This window comes from Hypomesus transpacificus, chromosome 16 (assembly GCF_021917145.1).
Source record: "Hypomesus transpacificus isolate Combined female chromosome 16, fHypTra1, whole genome shotgun sequence".
NCBI lineage: Eukaryota > Metazoa > Chordata > Actinopteri > Osmeriformes > Osmeridae > Hypomesus > Hypomesus transpacificus.
In genome coordinates this window covers 1,317,250-1,338,691 of record NC_061075.1, presented here as the reverse complement: position 1 = coordinate 1,338,691, position 21,442 = coordinate 1,317,250, and the positions used below count along the sequence as shown (strand labels likewise).

At 51.5% G+C, this 21,442-nt stretch overlaps 1 protein-coding gene across 1 annotated transcript; it reads left to right on the top strand.

Moving 5' to 3' along the window:
* Positions 1-944: 944 nt before the first annotated feature.
* Positions 945-19,765, top strand: qsox1 (quiescin Q6 sulfhydryl oxidase 1). Its single transcript, XM_047037187.1, has 12 exons — positions 945-1,301; positions 2,510-2,610; positions 3,268-3,316; positions 3,669-3,771; positions 4,187-4,277; positions 4,490-4,635; positions 6,212-6,346; positions 7,045-7,174; positions 11,215-11,337; positions 12,126-12,264; positions 13,052-13,228; positions 17,410-19,765. Exons 1-12 carry the CDS (start codon positions 1,007-1,009, stop codon positions 18,336-18,338), a joined length of 2,418 nt encoding a protein of 805 aa, XP_046893143.1. The 5' UTR covers positions 945-1,006; the 3' UTR covers positions 18,339-19,765.
* Positions 19,766-21,442: the final 1,677 nt, after the last annotated feature.

Genomic DNA, 21,442 nt, shown 5'->3' with positions numbered 1-21,442 from the left:
AAGCTTTCATTATTTCAGAAACGCAATCCAAGGTTGTTTTTTAATTGGAAACATCAACTAAAAACATAACATTGTTACAGAGTACCTGAAACTTATTTGCTCATATTCACAGTACACACACACACACACACATCAGTATAGGTAGTCTTATATGGAGGGGTCAAGGGGAATTTAGTGTCCTGCAGAGAGGATTGTTTAGGAGCTCCAGTATGATTGAGGTTGTGTTAGCTGACTGGGAGGTAAGGAACTGGATCTCAAGTCACTAAGTCAATATTGAACAAAAGGGTGATTCTTGATGGAGGAGAGAGAAAGACAAGACTGCTTTGGATCTGAAATGTGAGATTGGAGGCCTGGTGCTGTTTGGATTAGGGGTCAGATGAGACCCACGAGTTTTTACAGAATATCGCCATTTATTCATTTGTACACACAGTTCAAAGAATGTATCCACGTAATCTTAAATAAACTGGACCATACAAACAGGCCTACACATCATATACATAAGGAAAAACTGAAAGATTGCATAGATGAATGCATATGATGGGAGTCAGATGGCTGAGCGGTGAGGGAGTCGGGCTAGTAATCAGAAGGTTGCCGGTTCGATTCCCCGCCGTGCCACATGATGTTGTGTTCTTGGGCAAGGCACTTCACCCTACTTGCCTCGGGGGGAATGTCCCTGTACTTACTGTAAGTCGCTCTGGATAAGAGCGTCTGCTAAATGACTAAATGTAAATGTAAATATGACCCATATTAATCTAGGCTAATTGATTGACAACGATAAATTAATTGCAAAGTTCGTCTTGTGTCGAGGCAGCTGAAACTGATGACTAAATGATGAATGACGCGGTTCAGGAATGCCAGCCATGCAACTTTCTCGCAAGCAGCGAGTCAGACCAAGGGGGTGGGAACTGAGCGCAAAAACTAACAGGAGGAAAAACTTTGTATCACTTGACTGATACAGGGATTGCCTTGCACAGAGTTGACTGGCTGTCAGTAAAAAAACACGAAGATGGCGCGGCGCTACAGCCGTGCCACGTCCTGGCGTACTGGAAATACTCTATCAACAAATGCCAGACAATTGCTAATTCTATTGATATTGGTTTATTCCGGGATACTTTCTCCGTTTACCGCGGAGGCCGGACTGTACACCGCGTCGGATCAGATCGTTATATTAACTCCGGAAAATGCAGATACCGTTTTGTTCAACTCCACAGCAGCAATGGTTGTTGAGTTCTACGCCTCTTGGTGCGGACATTGTATTGGTTTTTCTCCAGTATACAAAAGTCTTGCAAGAGATATCAAAGGTATGTATATTCATGCTGATCGTCTGTAATATTAGATGGTTAAGCACAGTTGAAAATAAATTGTTTACACAGTTGCGTGGAAGTTTTTGGCTAAGGTTTTGACAGAATACCAGGATAATTTAAAATCACATAAATGCATGCTTTAAATTAACAGTACAAAATGTTTTTACAGACATCATTAGGCTTGCATGATCCTTTATTCAGTAGCTTTGCAGTTACACAGTCTACCAGATAATAGATATTAGCAATTTGCACTATTATAACTGAGAAAACAAAAGCACACCTTGTTTTGGAGAGCCCCGGTTTGCCAGTTGTATCCCACAGAGCATGTCTGCTTATTGGAGCATATGATCTGATTTAACTGAGTTCACATTCTGTTCCGTCCACCCCTCAATACCATCATATTCTGTTGTTCTAAACACCATATTCCCGATTGTTCTGGAATGTCAACAGAAAACAGAACACACTATCTCTCAGTGCTATGTACTGGATTCTAGAACACCACCACGAACTTTAGGGATCCTAGTGATGTTCTAATTCCCAATTTGTCAAAAACGATCAACTACAACTGGTTTGGACTGGTAAGGGGTTACCAGGCACTATAGTCCTGCTAGCTGAATGTGAGCACAGTGTTCTGTCATCATGGTGATCTGACAGACTGTCTTCTTGGCTGCTGCCCTACATACAGAGATACGGTCGAAGCATTTCACCCCGTAGTTTAAACAGAGTGCTGCTGTTTCTGGCTGCTTGTCAGACACTAATCTAACCTTCTTGGTCAGAATTCACCTGAACAGCCATGGTTTCACAGACACAGTAGCCTACAGTACAATTAATGGCCGGGTTTCCCAGATTCGTTAAGAAGCTCTTAACGCTAAGAGCTTCTTAAGAACGTTCGAAAAGCTCTCTAGAACAATCTTAGAACGTTCTTAAGAAGCTCTTAGCGTTAAGAGCTTCTTAAGGAATCTGGGAAACCCGGCTAATGACTGTATCACTCCATCCTGCTTTGCCGCAAATTCAATTCCTCTACTTTAAGTCAAACAACTGGAACTGCCCAGGCAGAGTTCTTGCCTCAAGAGTAAATTAAACATAACACTCACACGCACAGGCACACACACACACACAGGCATGCATAAACGTGTAGGTTATCCATCCAGCCATCGAGGGCACCTGGAGAGCTTCCAGTGAAGGTGCTGTTTGTGTGTCTACAGAGTGGAAGCCTGCCGTGGACCTGGCTGCTGTTGACTGTGCCGAGGAGGAAAGCAGGAAAGTTTGCACCAACTTTGGCATCACGGGCTATCCCACACTCAAGGTTGGCTCACGGAAACCTTTCACAGAGCCATCGCCCTACCTAAGATGTTCCTATAGCCCTTGCATCATCATTTTGTTTCATCTGCGACTTTCCTGAGTCTGCCCAGTTGAAACGCTGGTCCTGGTGTGTTCAAACAGGTGTAGCATTAGCAGAGATGGACAGATTAGAAGCATGGCATTTATCTGATCATTTCAGTTCCTCTTTGTGGCTCAGCTTATTCAGCGAATGACTGTGTGTGTGTGTGTGACCCAACTCTCCTCCAAACTCTTGTTTCTGCCTGCCTGCCTGCCTGTGTGTCTGTCTATCTGTCTCTCTGTGTCTGTCTGTCTCCCTCCCCTCTGTCTGATGAGTGGTCAGTGAAAGGGCTCCTTCTGTCTGAGGGCAGCAGGGACCTCCAACATCTGCAGATGATTTCAAGCAGGAAGTTGTTGTGAGGGAGGGGAGGGGGCAACTCAAACCACTTCACATGGCTCCCTCTCAAGTTTATATGAACGTCACCTGATCTTTTCATCCCTCTCCTTCTCCCCCCTCGCTTCCTCCCACTGCCATCTCTCTCCCTCTCTCTCTTTCCCCCTCTCTCTCTCTCTCTCCCTTTCCCCCTCTCTGTCTCTCTCCCTCCCTGTCTCTCTCTCTCTCCCCTCTTCTCTTTCTTCACAGTTCTTCCATGCATATGCCACAAGTGACTCCAAGGGACAGTCTTTCCGAGGTAAACTGTCTTACCAGGTGACGATGCCAGAAGCACAGGCTGGCAGCCCGTGTGCGTCCATGCTCTGAGTGTTCCGGCCTTCTTTATCTCGTTAGAACACTGTCAGATGTTGTAGCTATTCACAAGGTCCTTTGATTCTCCCTGTCAACACGCTGAGTCATCATCTAGCATGAGTCACAGCTGGGATGTGAGACTGCCACACGCGTCTAACTGATGCAATAAGTGATCAGGCTGGTTGACTTGCGAATAGTTTGTTCATCCTTACATTCATCCAGTCACCCGTCTGTCCTGTGTGGCGTTCAGTGCTAAATGTCGGCGTGTTTGTTCACGCTTACACTACCGTGTTGTTCAGGGTTCCCCCGCGATGTGAAGGGGCTCAGGCAGAACATCCTAGAGAAGATGGAGAACCACCAGGAACCCTGGCCTCCCGCCTGCCCCCCTCTGGAGCCTGCCAGGTACGTCCACGACCGCACACACACACCCACACTATAGACACACACATAACCCTTCTTCTGTTCTTCTATTGTTAAACGACTTGACACAGTTACACGGGAAGGAAGAAAGATGTTAACTTGAATGTGAAGCTGAAACTGGTTCCTCTTTTATAAACAAAGAAAACTTTTTGGATTATGTTTCTCTTCCTCTTCTGATGAAAATAACTTTTGGTCTTCAGTGTACGAAATGCATGCGTGTGATTGGGCCAAAACTCTATGATTTGTAGATACAGAATATTGGTGTGTTCTCTGCCTAAAACAATGACTAATAACATTCTTAGGTTTGACTTGGAGCCTTGTGTGAGAAACCCTCAACCTGTATGTATCCTGCCCCTTCTCCCTCCCTCCCTCCCTCCCTCCCTCCCTCCCTGAGCAGCAAAGCGGAGGTTGACAGCTTCTTTGAGAGCAACTCTGTGCAGCACCTGGCCCTGATCTTCGAGGCCGCTAGCTCCTTCGTGGGCCGAGAGGTAGGAGGTGGTCGTCACATTCCACCCTGCATGTTTCACCCAGGGGGGGAGAGAGGAATGTGTCCTTCACCAGTCCATGGGGAATGCAGTAAAACAGAGTTTTCAATCAAACCTCCAGAGATAAAGTTAGACTTGCACATGGACCACCACCCAGGACACTGTGACACGGTTTGTGTGTTCAAGCACAGTTTTTCTATGTGTGTGTGTTGCAGGTGACCCTGGACCTGCTCCAGTATGACAACATAGCAGTGCGCAGGGTGCTGAGTACTGAGGAGGAGCTCGTGAGTCGGCTGGGGGTGACAGTCTTCCCCTCCTGCTTCCTGTACTACCCTGGAGGAAACCACACTAGGCTCACAGTGTAAGGACTACTAACAATTAGAATCATCATTATAATCATAATAGTCATCATAATAATAAGAATATATTTGATTTGTAATGTGCCTTTCTTGCATTCAAAGTGTTACAGTACAGTAAAAAGGAAAAGTTCTGATCATAATATAATAACAATAAGAGTAGGTACAATTAACAACTAAATTGCGTGATACTCCAGACTATATATGATCAAATCCACTTCATACTTAACGAGATCAGCCACGATGACGACAGAATATCATGGCTGACTCTCCCAGCACGCAATCTTTTTTTCGGGGGGTAAACAAATACAAATGAACACTTCCTCTATGGTTTAATATGCAGCACCTGTGCAGTAAATCGTGTGCTCCATTATATATCAGGATGTCTAGTTGCTGCTTTTAAACGTGTGAAAGGCTAATGGGTCCAGAACATCAGCCTGCCAGTCATCCTCCCGGCCTCATAAAGCCGTCTCCTGGATCCCTCCCCCGCTGGATTCATCCGCTGTTTTCCGACGGCTTTGTTTGGCTGATTTCAATAACTTGGCACGCACCAGGAATCTTTTTAGTTTGACAAAATGCAAAAAAGGAATGATTTATGGGTGATTTATTTCTTTACCTCCCCCTATTACCCCCACTCCCCTCCTCCTTTCATCCGCTGGGCCAGTGGACGGGAGGGAGGGAGGTTTTTTAATTCTTGCACGAAGACAATGACGCTGAGGTCTCCTGCGGTTTACCTGCCAAACGGCCCTGGCACCGCCATGCTGCGACAGATGGTCGCCCATCATCGCTTTACGTCTGATTGATCCTGGGAGAGGAGGGGCTGCATCCGTCATGCGAATGTACAAGCGTGTGTGTGTGTTTGTGTGTGTGTGTGTGTGTCCCAGGTGAATACCAACCATCCTACGACGCGTGCTTCTGGGCCCCCGGGACCACCAGGATTAATAACCCCCTGTCCCCCATCATTGCCCCCCCTGTCCCCCCTGTTCCCCCGTCCTCCTCAGGTGGAACTCCCTGCCCAGGCTGGAAGGGGGCATTTTTCTTCTCCTTCTTTCTCAGTCCTTTCTTCCCTCCTCTACATCTCTTCTTCTTCCTCATCCGGTTCTCCTCCTCCTCTTCCTCCTGATTTCCTCCTCTCTCACCTGCCCATGATGATCTATGATGCGGCGAGGGAGGGAGGGAGAGGGAGGGAGAGCGAGGGAGGGAGAGGGGGATGAAAGGGAGAGGCTGATAATTTATTTGTTCCATTGCCAGGGTTATCAGAGAGCTGAATGAACTGAGATGCTATCTCTCTCCCTCCCTCCTCTCTTTCTCTCCTTTTCTCTCCCTTTCTTCCTGCCTCACCATCTGCTCATCTCAGGAGAGGAGGCTGTGTGTGTGTGTGTGTGTGTGTGTGTGTGTGTGTGTGTGTGTGTGTGTGTGTGTGACACAGATACAAAGAGACAGATAAACACCTGTGTCTTCTTGGGTTGTCTAGATGTGGTGTTTGTTTTTCTGGGCTCTCTGGATGAGTTTGTTTGGCTCCAGGTGAGGAAGTGGAGCATCACTGGGATCTGGTTAACCTGTCTGCCTCGGCCCCTGCAGGCAGAACGAGGCCCGCACCTTCTACTCCTACGCCCTCCAGAGGCTCCCGGGGGTAGTGCGGGCAGGGAAGCCCCGCCCTGTCACCTCCGACCTCCTCGGGAACACCACAGACGAGCAGTGGAGGGTCTTCAACAGGTAGAACCTGCTCTCCTCTACTTTCCTTTCTTCTCCTCATTGATTTACATTTAGTCATTAAGCAGAGTCAGCCACCTGACTCCCTGTTCTGTTGGAGTCAACCTGTGTGTGTGTGTGTGTGTGTGTGTGTGTGTGTGTCTGTGTGTGTGTGTGTGTGTCTGTGTGTGTGTGTGTGTGTGCGTCTGTGTGTGTGTCTGTGTCTGTGTGTTTGTGTGTGTCTGTGTGTGTGTGTGTGTGTCTGTGTGTGTGTGTGTGTCTGTGTCTGTGTGTGTGTCTGTGTCTGTGTCTGTGTGTGTGTGTGTGTGTGTGTGTGTGTGCGTGTGTGTGTGTGTGTGTGTGTGTCTGTGTGTGTGTGTGTGCGTCTGTGTGTGTGTGTGTGTGTCTGTGTGTGTGTGTGTCTGTGTGTGTGTGTGTGTGTCTGTATGTGTGTGTGTGCGTCTGTGTGTGTCTGTGTGTGTGTGTGTGCGTCTGTGTGTGTGTGTGTGTGTGTGTCTGTGTGTGTGTGTGTGTGTCTGCGTCTGTGTGTGTCTGTGTGTGTGTGTGTGCGTCTGTGTGTGTGTGTGTGTGTGTCTGTGTGTGTGTGTGTGTGTCTGTGTGTGTCTGTGTGTGTCTGTGTGTGTCTGTGCGTGTCTGTGTGTGTGTCTGTGTGTGTCTGTGTGTGTGTGTGTGTGTGTGTGTGTGTGTGTGTGTGTGTGCAGGTCCAGGGTGTACATGGCAGACTTGGAGTCGACTCTTCACTTCTCCCTCCGCATGGAGCTGGCGTCTCACCCAATCATCAGCGGAGACGCACTGAGCGCGCTCAGACGCTACGTCTCAGTCCTCGCTAAGGTGAGACGAGATCCGTGGCTGCAGTTACACGATCACACCACCAGAGGGAGGTGGAGACAGTATTTTATATCCTCAGCCTGTTGGTTGTTCAGTGTTGGATGACACGTCTTCTGAGAGGTGTTTAGCTGCATGCTTGTGTTGATATAAACACAGCTGATCCTGTGCTTGTGCAAATGTAGCTTTGGCTCGTTATCGTAGCATGTCTGTGTCGGATATGCTGTTGTCTCTGGGGGAACCCTTGGTTCACTGGCCCTCCTGGGGCAGCTTGGTTTACTGGCCCTCCTGGGGCCCCCTTGGTTCACTGGCCCTCCTGGGGCCCCCTTGGTTCACTGGCCCTCCTGGGGCCCCCTTGAAGCGTGGACGCGTGGCCTCCCTCTGGCCCCGCCCCTCCTGGTCCCGTGTCAGGAGTGTGGCAGGGCGGGGGGCAGGGGGGGGGGGGGGGGGGTGAGGACCGTACACGATGACCTCACCGTCGGCCCGCCTCTCTGTGATCATGTCCCCCTCTCCAGGGAGGCGTTCCTGCCAGAGTGTGTGTTTGTGTGTGTGTGTGTGTGTGTGTTTATATGGGCTTGTGTATCAGTGTGCTTGTGTTTGTGAGGAGGGGAGAGATTGGGGGGCCCTAGCTGCCATTGTGTGTGTGTGTGACAGGGGGTGGAGTAGGTACTTGGGCCCCACATTAACTCCAGTTTGTTTAGTCAATGCATCCGAGGTCCCTGCGTCCCTCCAGCCTGTCCCTGGCAGCGAGAGCTGGCCTGACCCCAGGAGCAGGGTCATTCTCACAGCATCTGATCAGCACACATGCCCACGTCCTCAAAACACTCTCTGCCAACTGTTATGAGTCTTGATTGGTTAAAACCAGGGACAGAATAAGTCATGTGTTTGCCTCTCTAGCCACAAGTGCTACACCCAAGAGTAGTATTGAATGTTTATCTGTGTTGATGTGCTCTAGACTGCAAATGCAGTGTAGGTGTTTGTCCCAACCAAATGAATCATCTCATCGGAATACTACCCCGGACATTCTGATGATACAATGGTGGTCAACGGCAACACCTTGGAGATAGAATTATGGAACACTTTATCACCACGCCGACACATTCCTCCACACACACCGTGTGTTCCAGAACATTCTCATCGGAACACTGTCATGGTTGCTGCTGCTGTTGTTGTTTTTCCTCAGTCGCCGTTTAAGACGAGTTGTAAACACTTGTGTTTTTGTTATTCCTAGGAGACGTGGCTAAACGATATTTCTAGATTTGCTGTCGTTGTGCCAAGCTTGAATCCGGATTTGAGTTTTGTACATGAATATTAGGATAAAAAAATGATAATCTTGGATCTTGGAAGGCATGTGAGCATTACAGCCATTAGGAAGGGGGAGGAGGGAGGAGGGAGGAGGGGGGAGGGGAGAGGGGGGATGGGGGGCTTATAGATTACTCCTCTGTCCTGCTTTTCATGAAAGAACCCCCCGCTCCGTCCCGCTCGGACAAGGGGAATAAAACAAGGAATTAGTGTGGAGGCTTGTCTTCAGATCCTCCTGCCTCTCCTCCTGCCTCTCCTCCTGCCTCTCCTCCTGCCTCTCCTGCCTCTCCTCCCCCCTGTGGCGAGGGGTGCAGAGCTGGGGCACTGACTCGTCCTGCTGACACATGTCTCTGCAGGGTGGTCTGCAGGAACGACAGCTAGCTGGTTGGTCTTGAGATCGAAGTGACTGAAGGATGGATGATGGGGTTGAGTTGGAGTGTGCGTGTTGGGGGTGGGGTGGGGAAACTCTCCGATACTTTTAAACAGTTTATTGGTCCCTGAGGTGGGATTACAAAGGGTTTCTTTGCGTGTGTGAGGAGGGGTGAGGTGGGGGTGGAGGGGGGGAAGGAGAGGAGGGGGTTGGACAGCGACAGATGCCCTCTTTTTCTGTGAGTGTCTCCGGAGGGGGCTGTGGTTTCTCAAGTGCTGATACTAATCGGATCACACATGACATATTGCCAGGGTGAAGTGGATTGTCATGGCCTAAAGAAAAGGCTGGAGGTTGAGTGGCGTGTGTGGTTGGGGGGGGGGGGGGGGTAGAGAGGGTGGTTCCGGTGGGTGAGGAGAGGGACGGGGGAGGGAAGAGAGAGTTTGGGGTGGTGGGGGGAGGGGGGTTGATACAGAAGCAGGAAGGGTCAGTTGGGCAGGTAGAGACCTCGTTTGGGCCTCGTGGGAGATCTGTGGCGTTGTTGACGTTCTGGGTCTGCCGCCTACCCAGGTGGGGCTACAAAGATCAAGGCTGGTGTGGAGGACGTCTGATGAGCAGAGCCGCTCAGGAGAGTGTGAGAACACCAGGGCTGCTTGGCCTTCGTGTTGACCACAGCCCATTATTCTGCTCTCCTGGGTTCATCTCCTCTCCTCGCATCTGTTCGTGGGAGCTAATGAGCTTTTCTGACCGGTTAGAGACGAGGACGAGGGCTGGGCAGGAGCCAGATCAACTGGTTACTGGAAGGGGCTCTGTGTCTTTAACACCCCACCTGCAGTGGTTGGACACGGGCATCTGTGTGCCTGTCTCACTGGAGGTTGGAGGCTGTGAGGGCTAGGCCAAGGTCCAGGTCGAGGACTGGGAGGCTGGGCTGTGAGGCCTCCAGGAAAAGCCCCTGGAGATCCCGTTAGAGAGGGTTGAATGGAGGATTGAAAACCAAACATTAGCTGGTTGGCTGGCTGGCTGGCTGGCTGTGTGTGATTGAACAGATGGTTGTGGCTAAATTGAAAAGGCGCAGCAAATACAAATCAAAGATAGGAGCTCCTCTGGGATGATTTGACCCCCCCCTTCACACACACTTACTCTTACACACACACGCACTCGCACACAAAGCAAACACACGCACAAACGTGTACTGCAAGAACACAAAACACACGTGTAATATGTGTCTGTCTCACCTGGCTCAAGATGACTTCAGCGTAAAAACAGGATGCACTCGGTTAAACCACTTTTAAAGGATCATCATTATATCTTCAAGTCCACCGCCACCATTATCCCCCCCTGTATCCCTGTATCCTCCCCTCTCCGCCCACGTGACAAATCGTCGTACGTTCGGAAGGCAATGCAGTTCAGAGAGAGAGTAATAACCGTTCGTGACTGAACTCTCTCAAACGTTTGTCAACAGAAGGGGGGGGGGGGGGGGGGCGGGGGGCGGGGGCTTGCGGTTAGCTTGAGTGGTTGCCGTAACAGCACAGTATTTATTTGCTTCTTGTGTGCGTCGTCAGGGGTGAAACTTCCAGAAGCCTGAACCTCACACCCAATCTACTGTAGGTGCAGCTTCCCAGCACACACATTACACTAAGCCCTGTAAGACACGCCACCCTGTCAACAGGCTCCTGGCTGCTCGTACGGACCAGCTTAGTGCTTGAACTGGGTTCCAGGGCACAGACACACACAAAAAGACGTTCAACTGGAAGAGAAGGGTCTATTGAGGAATTTCTGTTGCGTTAACTGGGTTTGGGGAAAGTGGCTGGTTCATTGTGTCGGGGGCCGGAGGGGGTGAGGGGCCTGGTCCAGGGTTACTGCCTGTCTGTTTGAGGCTCAATCAGGAAAGGAAATCAGTCTGTTCTGTTGTCAGCTGACTCTATTGTGCCCAGCCTGGCGTCTAATGTGTCTCTAATGCTCGCCTGTGTTCTCCTGAGGCCCGCCTGTCACCGCCAACCTCACCGGGATTACCTGTCTCCCACAATGTCTTGCTGTTGGTTACCGTGTCGTGTTCCTCTCACACGCCACGTTGCCCTGACGACGGTAGGGGTTGGTGAAGGCTCCGCCCCCGGGCGCTGTCTGTGGGCCTAGCTGGGGGTTGGAGGAGGGTCACCCAGGGATACCCAAGATGCACCTGTGTTTGTGGTCAAACTGTCCGTCGGTCTTCATGAATATATGTCGATGGAATGTATTCTCTTGGAGACGAGAATCGCAGACATTGTGTAGCATTGAAGGTGAAAAGAGAGCATTCATGATGGGGAAATGGTGATGATGATGATGATGATCATCACAATGATGAAGACCACCCCCTCTGTCTCTCTCTCTCCTGTGTCAGCACTTCCCAGGTCGCCCCCTGGTGAAGAATCTGCTGTCAGCTGTGGACTCGTGGCTGCAGGCTCAGAGCCAATCAGAGATCTCGTATAGCGATCTGAGGGACGTCTTGGACAACACTGCGGAGGTGAGAGGTCCACCTCGAAATAAATCCACCAATCAGAATAGTCATGCCTACCACAACCACCAATCAGAACTGCCTTGCCCTGGTCACCCACCACTCAGAACAGTCACGCCCAGGTCAACCACAAACCGGAATAATCTTGTTTAGCACAACCCACCAATCAGAATAATCTTGCCCAGGTCAACCACCAATCAGAATAATCTTGGCATTTTACGATTATGTACACTGAGACACATGACTGTTGGACAGCCAAATAGATTGGGCTCTTTCAAACAAAAACTAATCTTCAAAATGTTTCTAATCATGTCCTGATAGTGTGATTACAACTGTGTCTGGTGCAGAACCAGCACAGTGATGATTAGAGCAACATGAAATGGATCAAGGCCCATTTCACTGCAGTAAGTCACGGCCCAGACTCTCCTCCAGTCCTGTTAACACAGTACACAGTCTGGCTGCTGTTTCTGCCTGGGAGCCCGTAGGCCCAGAGCTGCACAGATTGGTCCATTCACTTAGTGACATCATTAACTTTTAGCCTGTAGAATCAATGGATCAATAGATCAATGAGTAGCAATGAACCAACTCCGCCCCTGAGGAAATAACCTCTACACACACACACACACACATTCTCACACACACCAAATCTTTACTATTGATGTGTGAGTAACTCTTTCAGTCAGAGACTGCAATCCTGTGCGTAAGGGGGGGGGGTTCCACCATGTAGATTGAGACTCCCTTCAAACCAGGGAATGTTATGTGCTGTTTCTTCTGATCTGTGTGTGTGTGTGTGCCAGGTCCCTGATGCAGCCCTGCCTGAGGGGCAGAGCTGGGTGGGCTGCCAGGGCTCCAAGCCCCATCTCAGACGATACCCCTGCGGGCTGTGGACCCTCTTCCACGTCCTCACTGTCCAGGCCAAGAGCTCTGCCAGCACAGGTACACACACACACACACAACTAGCACACACACACACACACACACACAGGTTCACACACCTAGCACACCCACCAGCAGCTGAAGCGGTTTGTAAAAAGGGCTTTTTGTAGATTAGTGGAATGTGAGGGGTTAGTAGAAGGGGTCTCCTGGCCTGGTGAGGTTAATCTGTGGGCTTATGAGGTGGGGGGGGGTCACATGACCTGCAGATGGAGGACCAGGGGTGTCCATCTGGACCCTAACGGAGGCACAGATACACACGCGCACACACTCAGACGATATACTGTATATACACACAAACAGACACGTGCATAGACGCACACCCATCCTCCACAAAGACCCACAGATGCCCCACAGACCCAGGCCACCGACCGGGCCGAGAGAGCAGGATTTAGGGGGAGAGGGAGAGGGAGAGGAGGGGTTTAACCACAACAACAACCTGGAGACCTGAGAGGATCAGACTGGTTGTCCTTGTGTGCCCCCCCTCCGCCCCCTCGCTTCACACACAGGGTCAGCTTAACACACCCTGACTCCTGCCCTACTTAACCGTGGGAACTGCCTCACACACACACACACACACACACCTAATTACACACACGCCAGATTGCACAGACATGTACACACACACTGATACAAAAGAGCACGACAAACACATACACTGTGTCATGTTGAGGTGTATCGCTGACGGTGACATAGTAGGTCTGTCGTTGTATGAATATCCTGATCTAACCTGGATCTCATCACCAACACACTGAAGGTGAGTTGATCCTGCTGTGCTGTTCCCCTCCAGACCCCCTGGAGGTGCTGCAGGCCATGCGGGGCTACATACACAGCTTCTTTGGATGCAGGGAGTGCGCCACCCACTTCGAGGCCATGGCCCAGGACAGCCTGGCTCAGGTGGACTCAGCCTCCACCGCCGTCCTCTGGCTGTGGTCACGCCACAACCACGTCAACAACCGACTGGCAGGTTTGTGGAGGACTTGGGTCCACTTACACACACACACACACACATACACAAGTTGTGTGTGCGCCCACACATGCTGCACTACCACTTCAGTAACAGACTGGCAGCTGTGAAAGGCCTTTTACTTCCCAGTGTTTTATAGAAGATCCCAAAGGCTACACTTCCAGTCAAACAGGAACTCGCCTTGAGGAACACTCATCTAGTGATGTTTCACTAGAATATAAACTTGAATGCTTTCTCCACCCCCCACACCCTGACTCGGGTTCCCTCTGCCACCCTTTGTCACGTGGAGGTGGAGGTGGGGGGGTGGAGGTGGAGGTGGGGATGTTGTCCTGAAGGTCCCATATTTAGTCCTCGCTCTGTAAATCTCTGTAATACAAGAGCACAGTACTGCACAAGCCATGTTTTAGCCAGACACCAGCTGGCATCTCTCTCTCCTTCCCCCCCCCCCTCCCTCCCTCCAGCCTCACGCCTCACCCCTCTCTCTGCCCCCCCCTCCCTCCAGCCTCACCCCTCTCTCTGCCCCCCCCCTCCCTCCCTCCCTCCGGCCTCACCCCTCTCTCTTCCCCCCCCCCAGCTCCCCCCGCTCACCTTGTGTGACGTCCTGCTCCCTGACAGGAAACTGAGAGTCTGTGTGCTAGGTGTTAAATTCTAGCCTTACCAACAACAGCCCAGTCCAGCCCAGCCCACTCCAGCCCACTCCAGCCCAGTCCAGCCCACTCCAGCCCAGTCCAGCCCAGTCCAGCCCACTCCAGCCCAGTCCAGCCCAGCCCACTCCAGCCCACTCCAGCCCAGTCCAGCCCAGTCCAGCCCAGCCCAGCCCACTCCAGCCCAGTCCAGTCCAGCCCAGTCCAGCCCAGTCCAGCCCAGCCCACTCCAGCCCAGTCCAGCCCAGTCCAGCCCAGTCCAGCCCACTCCAGCCCAGTCCAGCCCAGTCCAGCCCACTCCAGCCCAGTCCAGCCCAGTCCAGCCCAGCCCACTCCAGCCCAGTCCAGCCCAGTCCAGCCCAGTCCAGCCCAGCCCACTCCAGCCCACTCCAGCCCAGTCCAGCCCAGTCCAGCCCAGTCCAGCCCAGTCCAGCCCAGCCCAGTCCAGCCCAGTCCAGTCCAGCCCAGCCCACTCCAGCCCACTCCAGCCCAGTCCAGCCCAGTCCAGCCCACTCCAGCCCAGTCCAGCCCACTCCAGCCCAGTCCAGCCCAGTCCAGCCCAGCCCACTCCAGCCCAGTCCAGCCCAGTCCAGCCCAGCCCACTCCAGCCCACTCCAGCCCAGTCCAGCCCAGTCCAGCCCACTCCAGCCCAGTCCAGCCCAGCCCAGCCCACTCCAGCCCAGTCCAGCCCAGTCCAGCCCAGTCCAGTCTAGCTCAGTCCAGTCCCTCATCACCCAGGCTAGTCAAGCTTAGGGAGAAACACCGCTTTATAGGCATGTAAACGCTCCTCATCTTTAGGAAACATCCGACATAACGTTTAACTCAAGTTAACCCCGCCCCCCTCCCCCCCAGGGAGTCTCTGTGGTCTGGTACGCTCCCTCCTTCTGTCCCTACCAGGCCCCTTCCTCTCCTCCTAAAGGGACGTGATTAGACACATGGCCGCTATTGACATTAACATAAACATTAACACCTCACTTTGTTCAATCACTTTGTGTAGTTTCCTCCCCAAACAACCCCCTCCCCTCAGTCTCAGCGACCGCCTTTCTGTCCTGTATGGAGGGCCAGAAGGATGTGTGCCCCCCCCCCCCCGGACTCCCTCTGGATCCTTCAAGTCCCCAGACACCTCCCCCCTATTAGTCGTCCCCCCCCCTCCGCCTCTCTCCCTTTAGTCCTCTCCAGACCTCCCTCTCTCCCGGTCTCCAGGGAGTCATTGCCTCGGCTTGACAAGTGATATGGCAACAATCTCCCTGGGTGGGGATCACAAAGACACACACACACCCCTCACAGACACACACCCCTCACAGACACACACACCCCTCAAAGACACACACACACACACACACACCCCTCACAGACACACACACACACCCCTCACACACACACACACACCCCTCACAGACACACACACACACTCTCCGACCCGCTCCCCCGGCCGCAATTCCCAAGATGCCCCTGTGGCAGCAGGTGGCACACGCCGCCATGTCCCCGGCCTCACGCCACACACACTCTCCTGCCCCCCCCCCCCTCTCATCCTCCCCTCTGGTCCTTGGAGGGGTAATCCCTCCTTACCAGGGCAGGTCAAGACGATAGCGTGGGGTGCTGGTTTAGGGAGGCGCAGGGGGGAGGCGCAGGGGGGAGGCATGGGGGGGAAGGCGCTGGCTGGTTAGGGGGCAGGTCGAGGGCTGGATCAGGGAGAAGGGTGGGGGCCGATGAGTAGCAGGATCTGCCCCCCCCACCCCCCACCCTCACAGCTTCTCATTTGAGTCTTCCCCTGGGGAAACAAACTCCTCCCTCCCCTCCCCGCGTCCCTGTCTCCCCCTCCCCCTCCCTGTCCTGTCCTAAAGTGGGGCTCTTTAGCAGTCCTCCCCGATCTCCTTTCAGAGGCAGCCACCCGTGAAACGGGACCTATTTGTAAAGCAGCCGCTCAATTAATTTAGCTGGCAACAAAGAGGCCCCAGGGGCACGGCTGGGTCTGGCGTTAGCGTAGCCCTAGCGTAGCGTAGCCTAGCCTACAGCCCCAGCCTATGGCGCGGGGGTTGATTTGCGTTAGCTTTTAGCGTCAGCGCTAGCAGCAGGCTGGCCCTGTTGCCACCAGTCAACAGGCAGGACTCTGGGGGGGGACACTAGTCTGCAGACACACAACACAGCTGCTGGAGGGTTTCAGTTGGAGCTACTACACACTCCCAAGCACAGGAATACGCTGCCTATCGTTAGTCTCTAGAACTAATTCAACATGCACAACAGCGATATCAGGATGTATATGAGGTTATTTTCCCAGTAGTTGTTTCCGGGAGCCTGCATTAGTAGGCTCGCTGCGGCCCAGCTTAGTTGTGTTTCCTTTCAGGCTGATCAGCAGCCTCTGTGACGAGGGGGCCAGTTCGACACACAAAACAATACATATTTATACGTGATGAATATGTATGCGGAGCAGAGACGGATCCTTGACAGACCATTGTAGCGATATCAATATGGCGGCCGCTATAGCTAAAGTCACCTCTGACTGGAATGAGGCATTGACAAGCTTTGTGTGGGTGGGTGTGTGTGTGTGTGTGTGTGGGTGTAAGAAAGCTGTCACATGGTGCTGAAATGTATAAAGGGCCTCCAGTTTCCAACAGCACATAGTAAAATTGATGTATCTCTTATGTAAAGTGCTGTATGCAGAGTACATACCCACATGCATATGACTGAGATTAATCTGCAAAGGGAGAGAGAGACTGGGGAAGCTGGAGGGAGGAAGAGAGGGGGAGGCTGGAGGGAAGGGGAGGCTGGAGGGAGGAGAGCGGGAGGCTGGAGGGAGGGGGAGGCTGGAGGGAGGAGAGGGGTAGTGGGAGAGGGAGGGAGGGAGGGAGAGATGTAAATTGACAGAGCTGTGAAGTGACAGACCTGCCTTAGGTCTACCTCTCCTCCACTCCACCACAGATGCCACAAGCAATTTATTAGCAGATGCCTCCATTTGTGTGTGTGTGTGTGTGTGTGTCAGAGGGGGGTTACTGAGAAAAGAAAACATGTAAAGTCAAAAAAAAAAAAAAAAAAAAAAAAGTCTAATTCATTAGATGGAGAGCCCCCTTTTGAGGTGTCTGCTTTCATATTCAATTTGGAGATTGGGCTGTCTGTTCAGGGGTGTGGAGGGCTGGGCTGTCTGTTCAGGGGTGTGGAGGGCTGGGAGGTCTGGAGGGCTGGCAGAGGTGTGTGTGTGTGTGTGGTTGTAGCTGTCCGTTTCAAACACATCTATTACCTTTCCTCTCCCCCCTCCCCCCGGGATGTCCCTGTAGGCCATTGATCATTGTTAGATCCTGTCATGCGCACGCATGCACACACACACACTCTGCATAATTCACAAACTTGGACACGCACACACACACACAACACAAACACGGGCACTCATGTATGTAAATATACACACAGGCTTCTCTTTACTTAATTAACAAAATTCAACGAAAACATCTCTTAAAACCACAAAACACAATTCTTCACTTTCTGTACAAAGTGCAGAGAGTTCTCCCTCCCATCCTCCTAACCCCCACCTGTCTGTCCCAGGAGCTGGGAGCGAGGACCCACACTTCCCCAAGATCCAGTGGCCGTCCCCAGACGTGTGCCCTGCCTGCCACGGGGTGAAGAGGGGTGGGGAGCACGCCTGGAAGTCGACCGAGGTCCTCTCCTTCCTCCTCTCCTACTTCTCCTCTGAGCGCCTCCTCCCTGATCACCTGGAGGAGGAGAGCCAGCTGCTGGCCCAGCAGGAGGAGCAGCGGGAGAAGCGACGGCAGGAGCACGAGGTCCGGAGAGGAGCCGAGAGGAGAGCCAGGGAGGCCTCTTTCACCCAGCCCCAGGAGGAAGAGGAGGAGGAGGAGGAGGACCCGGCGGACGAGGAGGCAGGGGAGGGGGGAGGCACCTTGGAGCCGCCTCCTTGGGTGAAGCCGGAGGCGGAGGAGGAGGCGGCGGTGGCGGTGGAGAGGGCGAGGCCGTCCCGCCAGCGCGGCGCCCACAGCAGGCCCAGCGTGGTGGGGATGAAGCTGAGGGAGCCCCAGGAAGACATCGTGGACCTGGACTCCTTTGTCAACCAGCACTACAAGGCCAAGGCTCTCCGGGCTGCCGCCGTCTCCGCCCACGTCAAACGCCGCAGCCTGCAGAGAAGGGAGGAGTCTGTCCTGGGGGTGGGGCTAGAGGCGGGGCCTGATCTCCCGTGGGCGGAGTCGGTGGATTTGGGGGCGGGGCAACACAAGAGGCTGCAGAAGCGCGGTCTGACGAGCCAGTACGGGGGCTCGGAGGAGGAGGGTGTGGTGGCGGTGCAGTTATACCCCCAGGACCCTAGGGGGCGCTGGATGAACGTGCTGAGTGTGGGCTTCTCAGGACTGGACATCAGCCTTTGTGTGATTCTTTACTTCCTCTCGTCTATGTGCCTGCTGGGCATGTTCCTTTTCTTCAAGATGCGCCCGCGGTTCCGGCGGGTCAAGGTAGCACAGCCCTGAGGCACGCCTTGTTCGGCGGCGGGCCTCTCGGCACCGTCTGGCTCCCTGGGTTGGGTTTGGGATCAGTTACATCTCCAAAAGCTCACAAATTGTTGCGCATTTCCTGTTGAAAAATGAAAAATCCAAAGTCAGTCTCAAATCTCAACTGATGGCGAACTAATAAAAGCGTTCGGTTCTGATACCCTTTCTCCAGTTAACATGTATGGAACGTCAAACCGTTTCTTTTGTCATGACAACTAAACTGATCTGGACTCGCACCCGTTTCCCAACCTGGTGACGGAATCCCCCGTCAGGGTGAAGCTAACAGTTAGCCGCCGTCAGGGTCAAGCTAACAGTTAGCCGCCGTCAGGGTGAAGCTAACAGTTAGCCGCAGTCAGGGTCAAGCTAACAGTTAGCTGCCGTCAGGGTCAAGCTAACAGTTAGCCGCCGTCAGGGTCAAGCTAACAGTTAGCCGCCGTCAGGGTCAAGCTAACAGTTAGCCGCAGTCAGGGTCAAGCTAACAGTTAGCCGCCGTCAGGGTCAAGCTAACAGTTAGCCGCCCAACTCAGCTAGCCTCTGGAGTCTTTGTTTGATCCCTTGTAATTAACAATCATTGTTATGCTTCTCTGCTTAATTTGACCTCTTATTAAGGATGAATGATTGGACTGGAGTGGTAATCTCCTGATTTGGAGCAGACCTGGGTCAATTACCTATTCATTTTAAATATTTAATTTAGGTCATTGTTCATTTGATCTATCTTAAACAAGCGGACCTGTCCTATAACTGCCAACTGCGTGGAAAGCCCATCCTAAACTATGAAAGAGCTTTTAAATGATTTTAGGACATTGATTGATGTAATTGACCTGGGTCTTATTAAGTGTGATTTAAAAAAATAAGAATTTGTGTCTGATATTTATTTTGATTATTTTGCCGATGTAATGCTATACAATGTTCTTTTCTTATTTTTATCACATTATTCTACAAAATGTTTGAATGACAAGTTCACATACTGTCGATTTTTCAAGTTTAAGATAAATCCAATATTATTGAACCTTTAGCCAACCACTGGCTTTTTCCCAGCAAGAACTGTCTTGCTTGAGTACTGCACCCACTCCTGCAAGTGATTCTCGTATGACAAATGATGTGCCTTGAATTACATTCTGGATTAACTGGAAATGTGCTGATACAGATTGTTACCAAATATGAGCAATGTGGTTTCAGACAGCTGGCTAGACTCTTGTCCAGACAGGGTAGTGAAATCTTAATTGGGACCTACTTTGCTTGGGATCTCTTTAAATGCCCAAAAGAATCTGTGTCCAAAGTAGATCACCCAGAACTTTAAGTTAGCAAGATTTGCATTTGGCCTGGTGTCGATTTAAATGAAGCTAACACAGCTCACTAACTCTCAAGCTAATTCTCATCTCAATCAATAAAATTATTTTTGCTAACTCTTCCTCTTCCTGGTTTTCTTCAGGGGACCAACAGCACTGGTTTGTTTTGTAGTTCTGGAGGGGAAGTTGTTTGAATTGTCTGTTTGAAAGATGTTTACACGCAGCCTAAACTAAGCTGATCTCTTGATCAACAAGACGATCTGTAACATGCTCTGGTGTTAAATCTTACAATCTCCACTTGGTTTAATATTCATGGCTTTTCAGGAAGAACGGATATCTCTATTGTTGTTTTGTTGCGATCAAGGTGGTGGTGGTGGGGGGGGGGGGTTGTAAGGAGCTGTGTTGATGATGGGGACGGGTTTGTGAAGGGGGGGGGGTGGTCGGCCATGAGGTTGAAGGAAAAAGCCTGTTGCCATCTGCTGTGTAGCGCTAGCTTAATCCTAACAATTTCATCGGGATTATAGCAAGTGAGTAATCCAGCTTTCCTTTGGGCTGGGGGAGATTACTCCAAAGGATTAGCTGCCTGCAGATAATAAACTTTATTAAAACGCAATCGGCTTTCATGGCCTCTTCTCTCCTCACTTGCAGGTGGACTCTGCTGGGAGTGTGAAGGGTGCAGGGAGGAAGAGGGTAATGGAGGGAGCGAGCGAGCGAGATAGACAAGAGACAGAGAGAGAGAGGGTGTCTTTGGGGGATAGATGAAGGGGTTTTTAGATGTTACGGATTACTTGAACATCTGAAGGACTAAATGCTTGATCTTGAGCTTTGTGTTTCCTGGAACGTCGGTTCACCTCCACCCGAGTCCACACACACACACAAAGCCCCTCCCCATTGTCACATTGCTTGATAAGTGGACAGCACAGAGGCAGTAGCTGGTGTGTGTGTGGTGATGGTTTCCTGACACAAACACAGGGAGTGATTAATGATGGCTACACTGAAGGAGAGACACAGAGCAGTGGAGAGGTGGGATTCTCAGACTGAATCCAAGCTCTCAGAAACCCTGGACTGTCCCCTCTGGCACTTTATGATCTGCAGGATGGTCTAGAGAACAGTAGGGTTTGTCACACAGAAATGTTGTTTCAGTTGTTTGGCGAGGGGCGGAATTCGACTTCCTGCTTTCCATGCGGGTTATCTTGTGTGATTAAATACCAGATAGATTTATCTTCGATTAAATACTTTATCTTGTCAGTGTGATAGTGGACTTAGGCACACAAACAAACACACACACACGTTAACTTCAAACACTTGTCTCATCACTTGGTCTGTTACGCCTTGGTCTTAATCTCCTTAGTCTCCTTAATTCTCCTTACAGGTAAGTCATTTGTTTACATGTGCAGCTCTGTAATGGGACTCGGAGAGAGATGGAGCGACGACCGGCGACCTAGCGACCCCGAGGTGTCCTGGGCCCAGCCCAGTCCTGCATATTACAAGGCTTGAGATGAATAACGGCTAATGGGGAAGTTGGCGGTGTCGGGACATCTGTCTGAGGTGATGCCAAGCTGGGGTGGGACAGTTCACACGGAGGACAGCAGTTGTGTAATCCCATCTTCCCAGCCTTCCTAGCCTGCAAGACATCACGCATCGATCTGGATGGGGCTGGGATAGCAACTCAATTATTACGTATCTTTTCAATTGGACTTATTCCGTCGATTTGTGAGTGTCAGAGTTTAAACCTGTGTCGAGACGAATTATGTTTGTTTAGTTTTTTCTTTGTTTTTTTTTACAATTAGACCA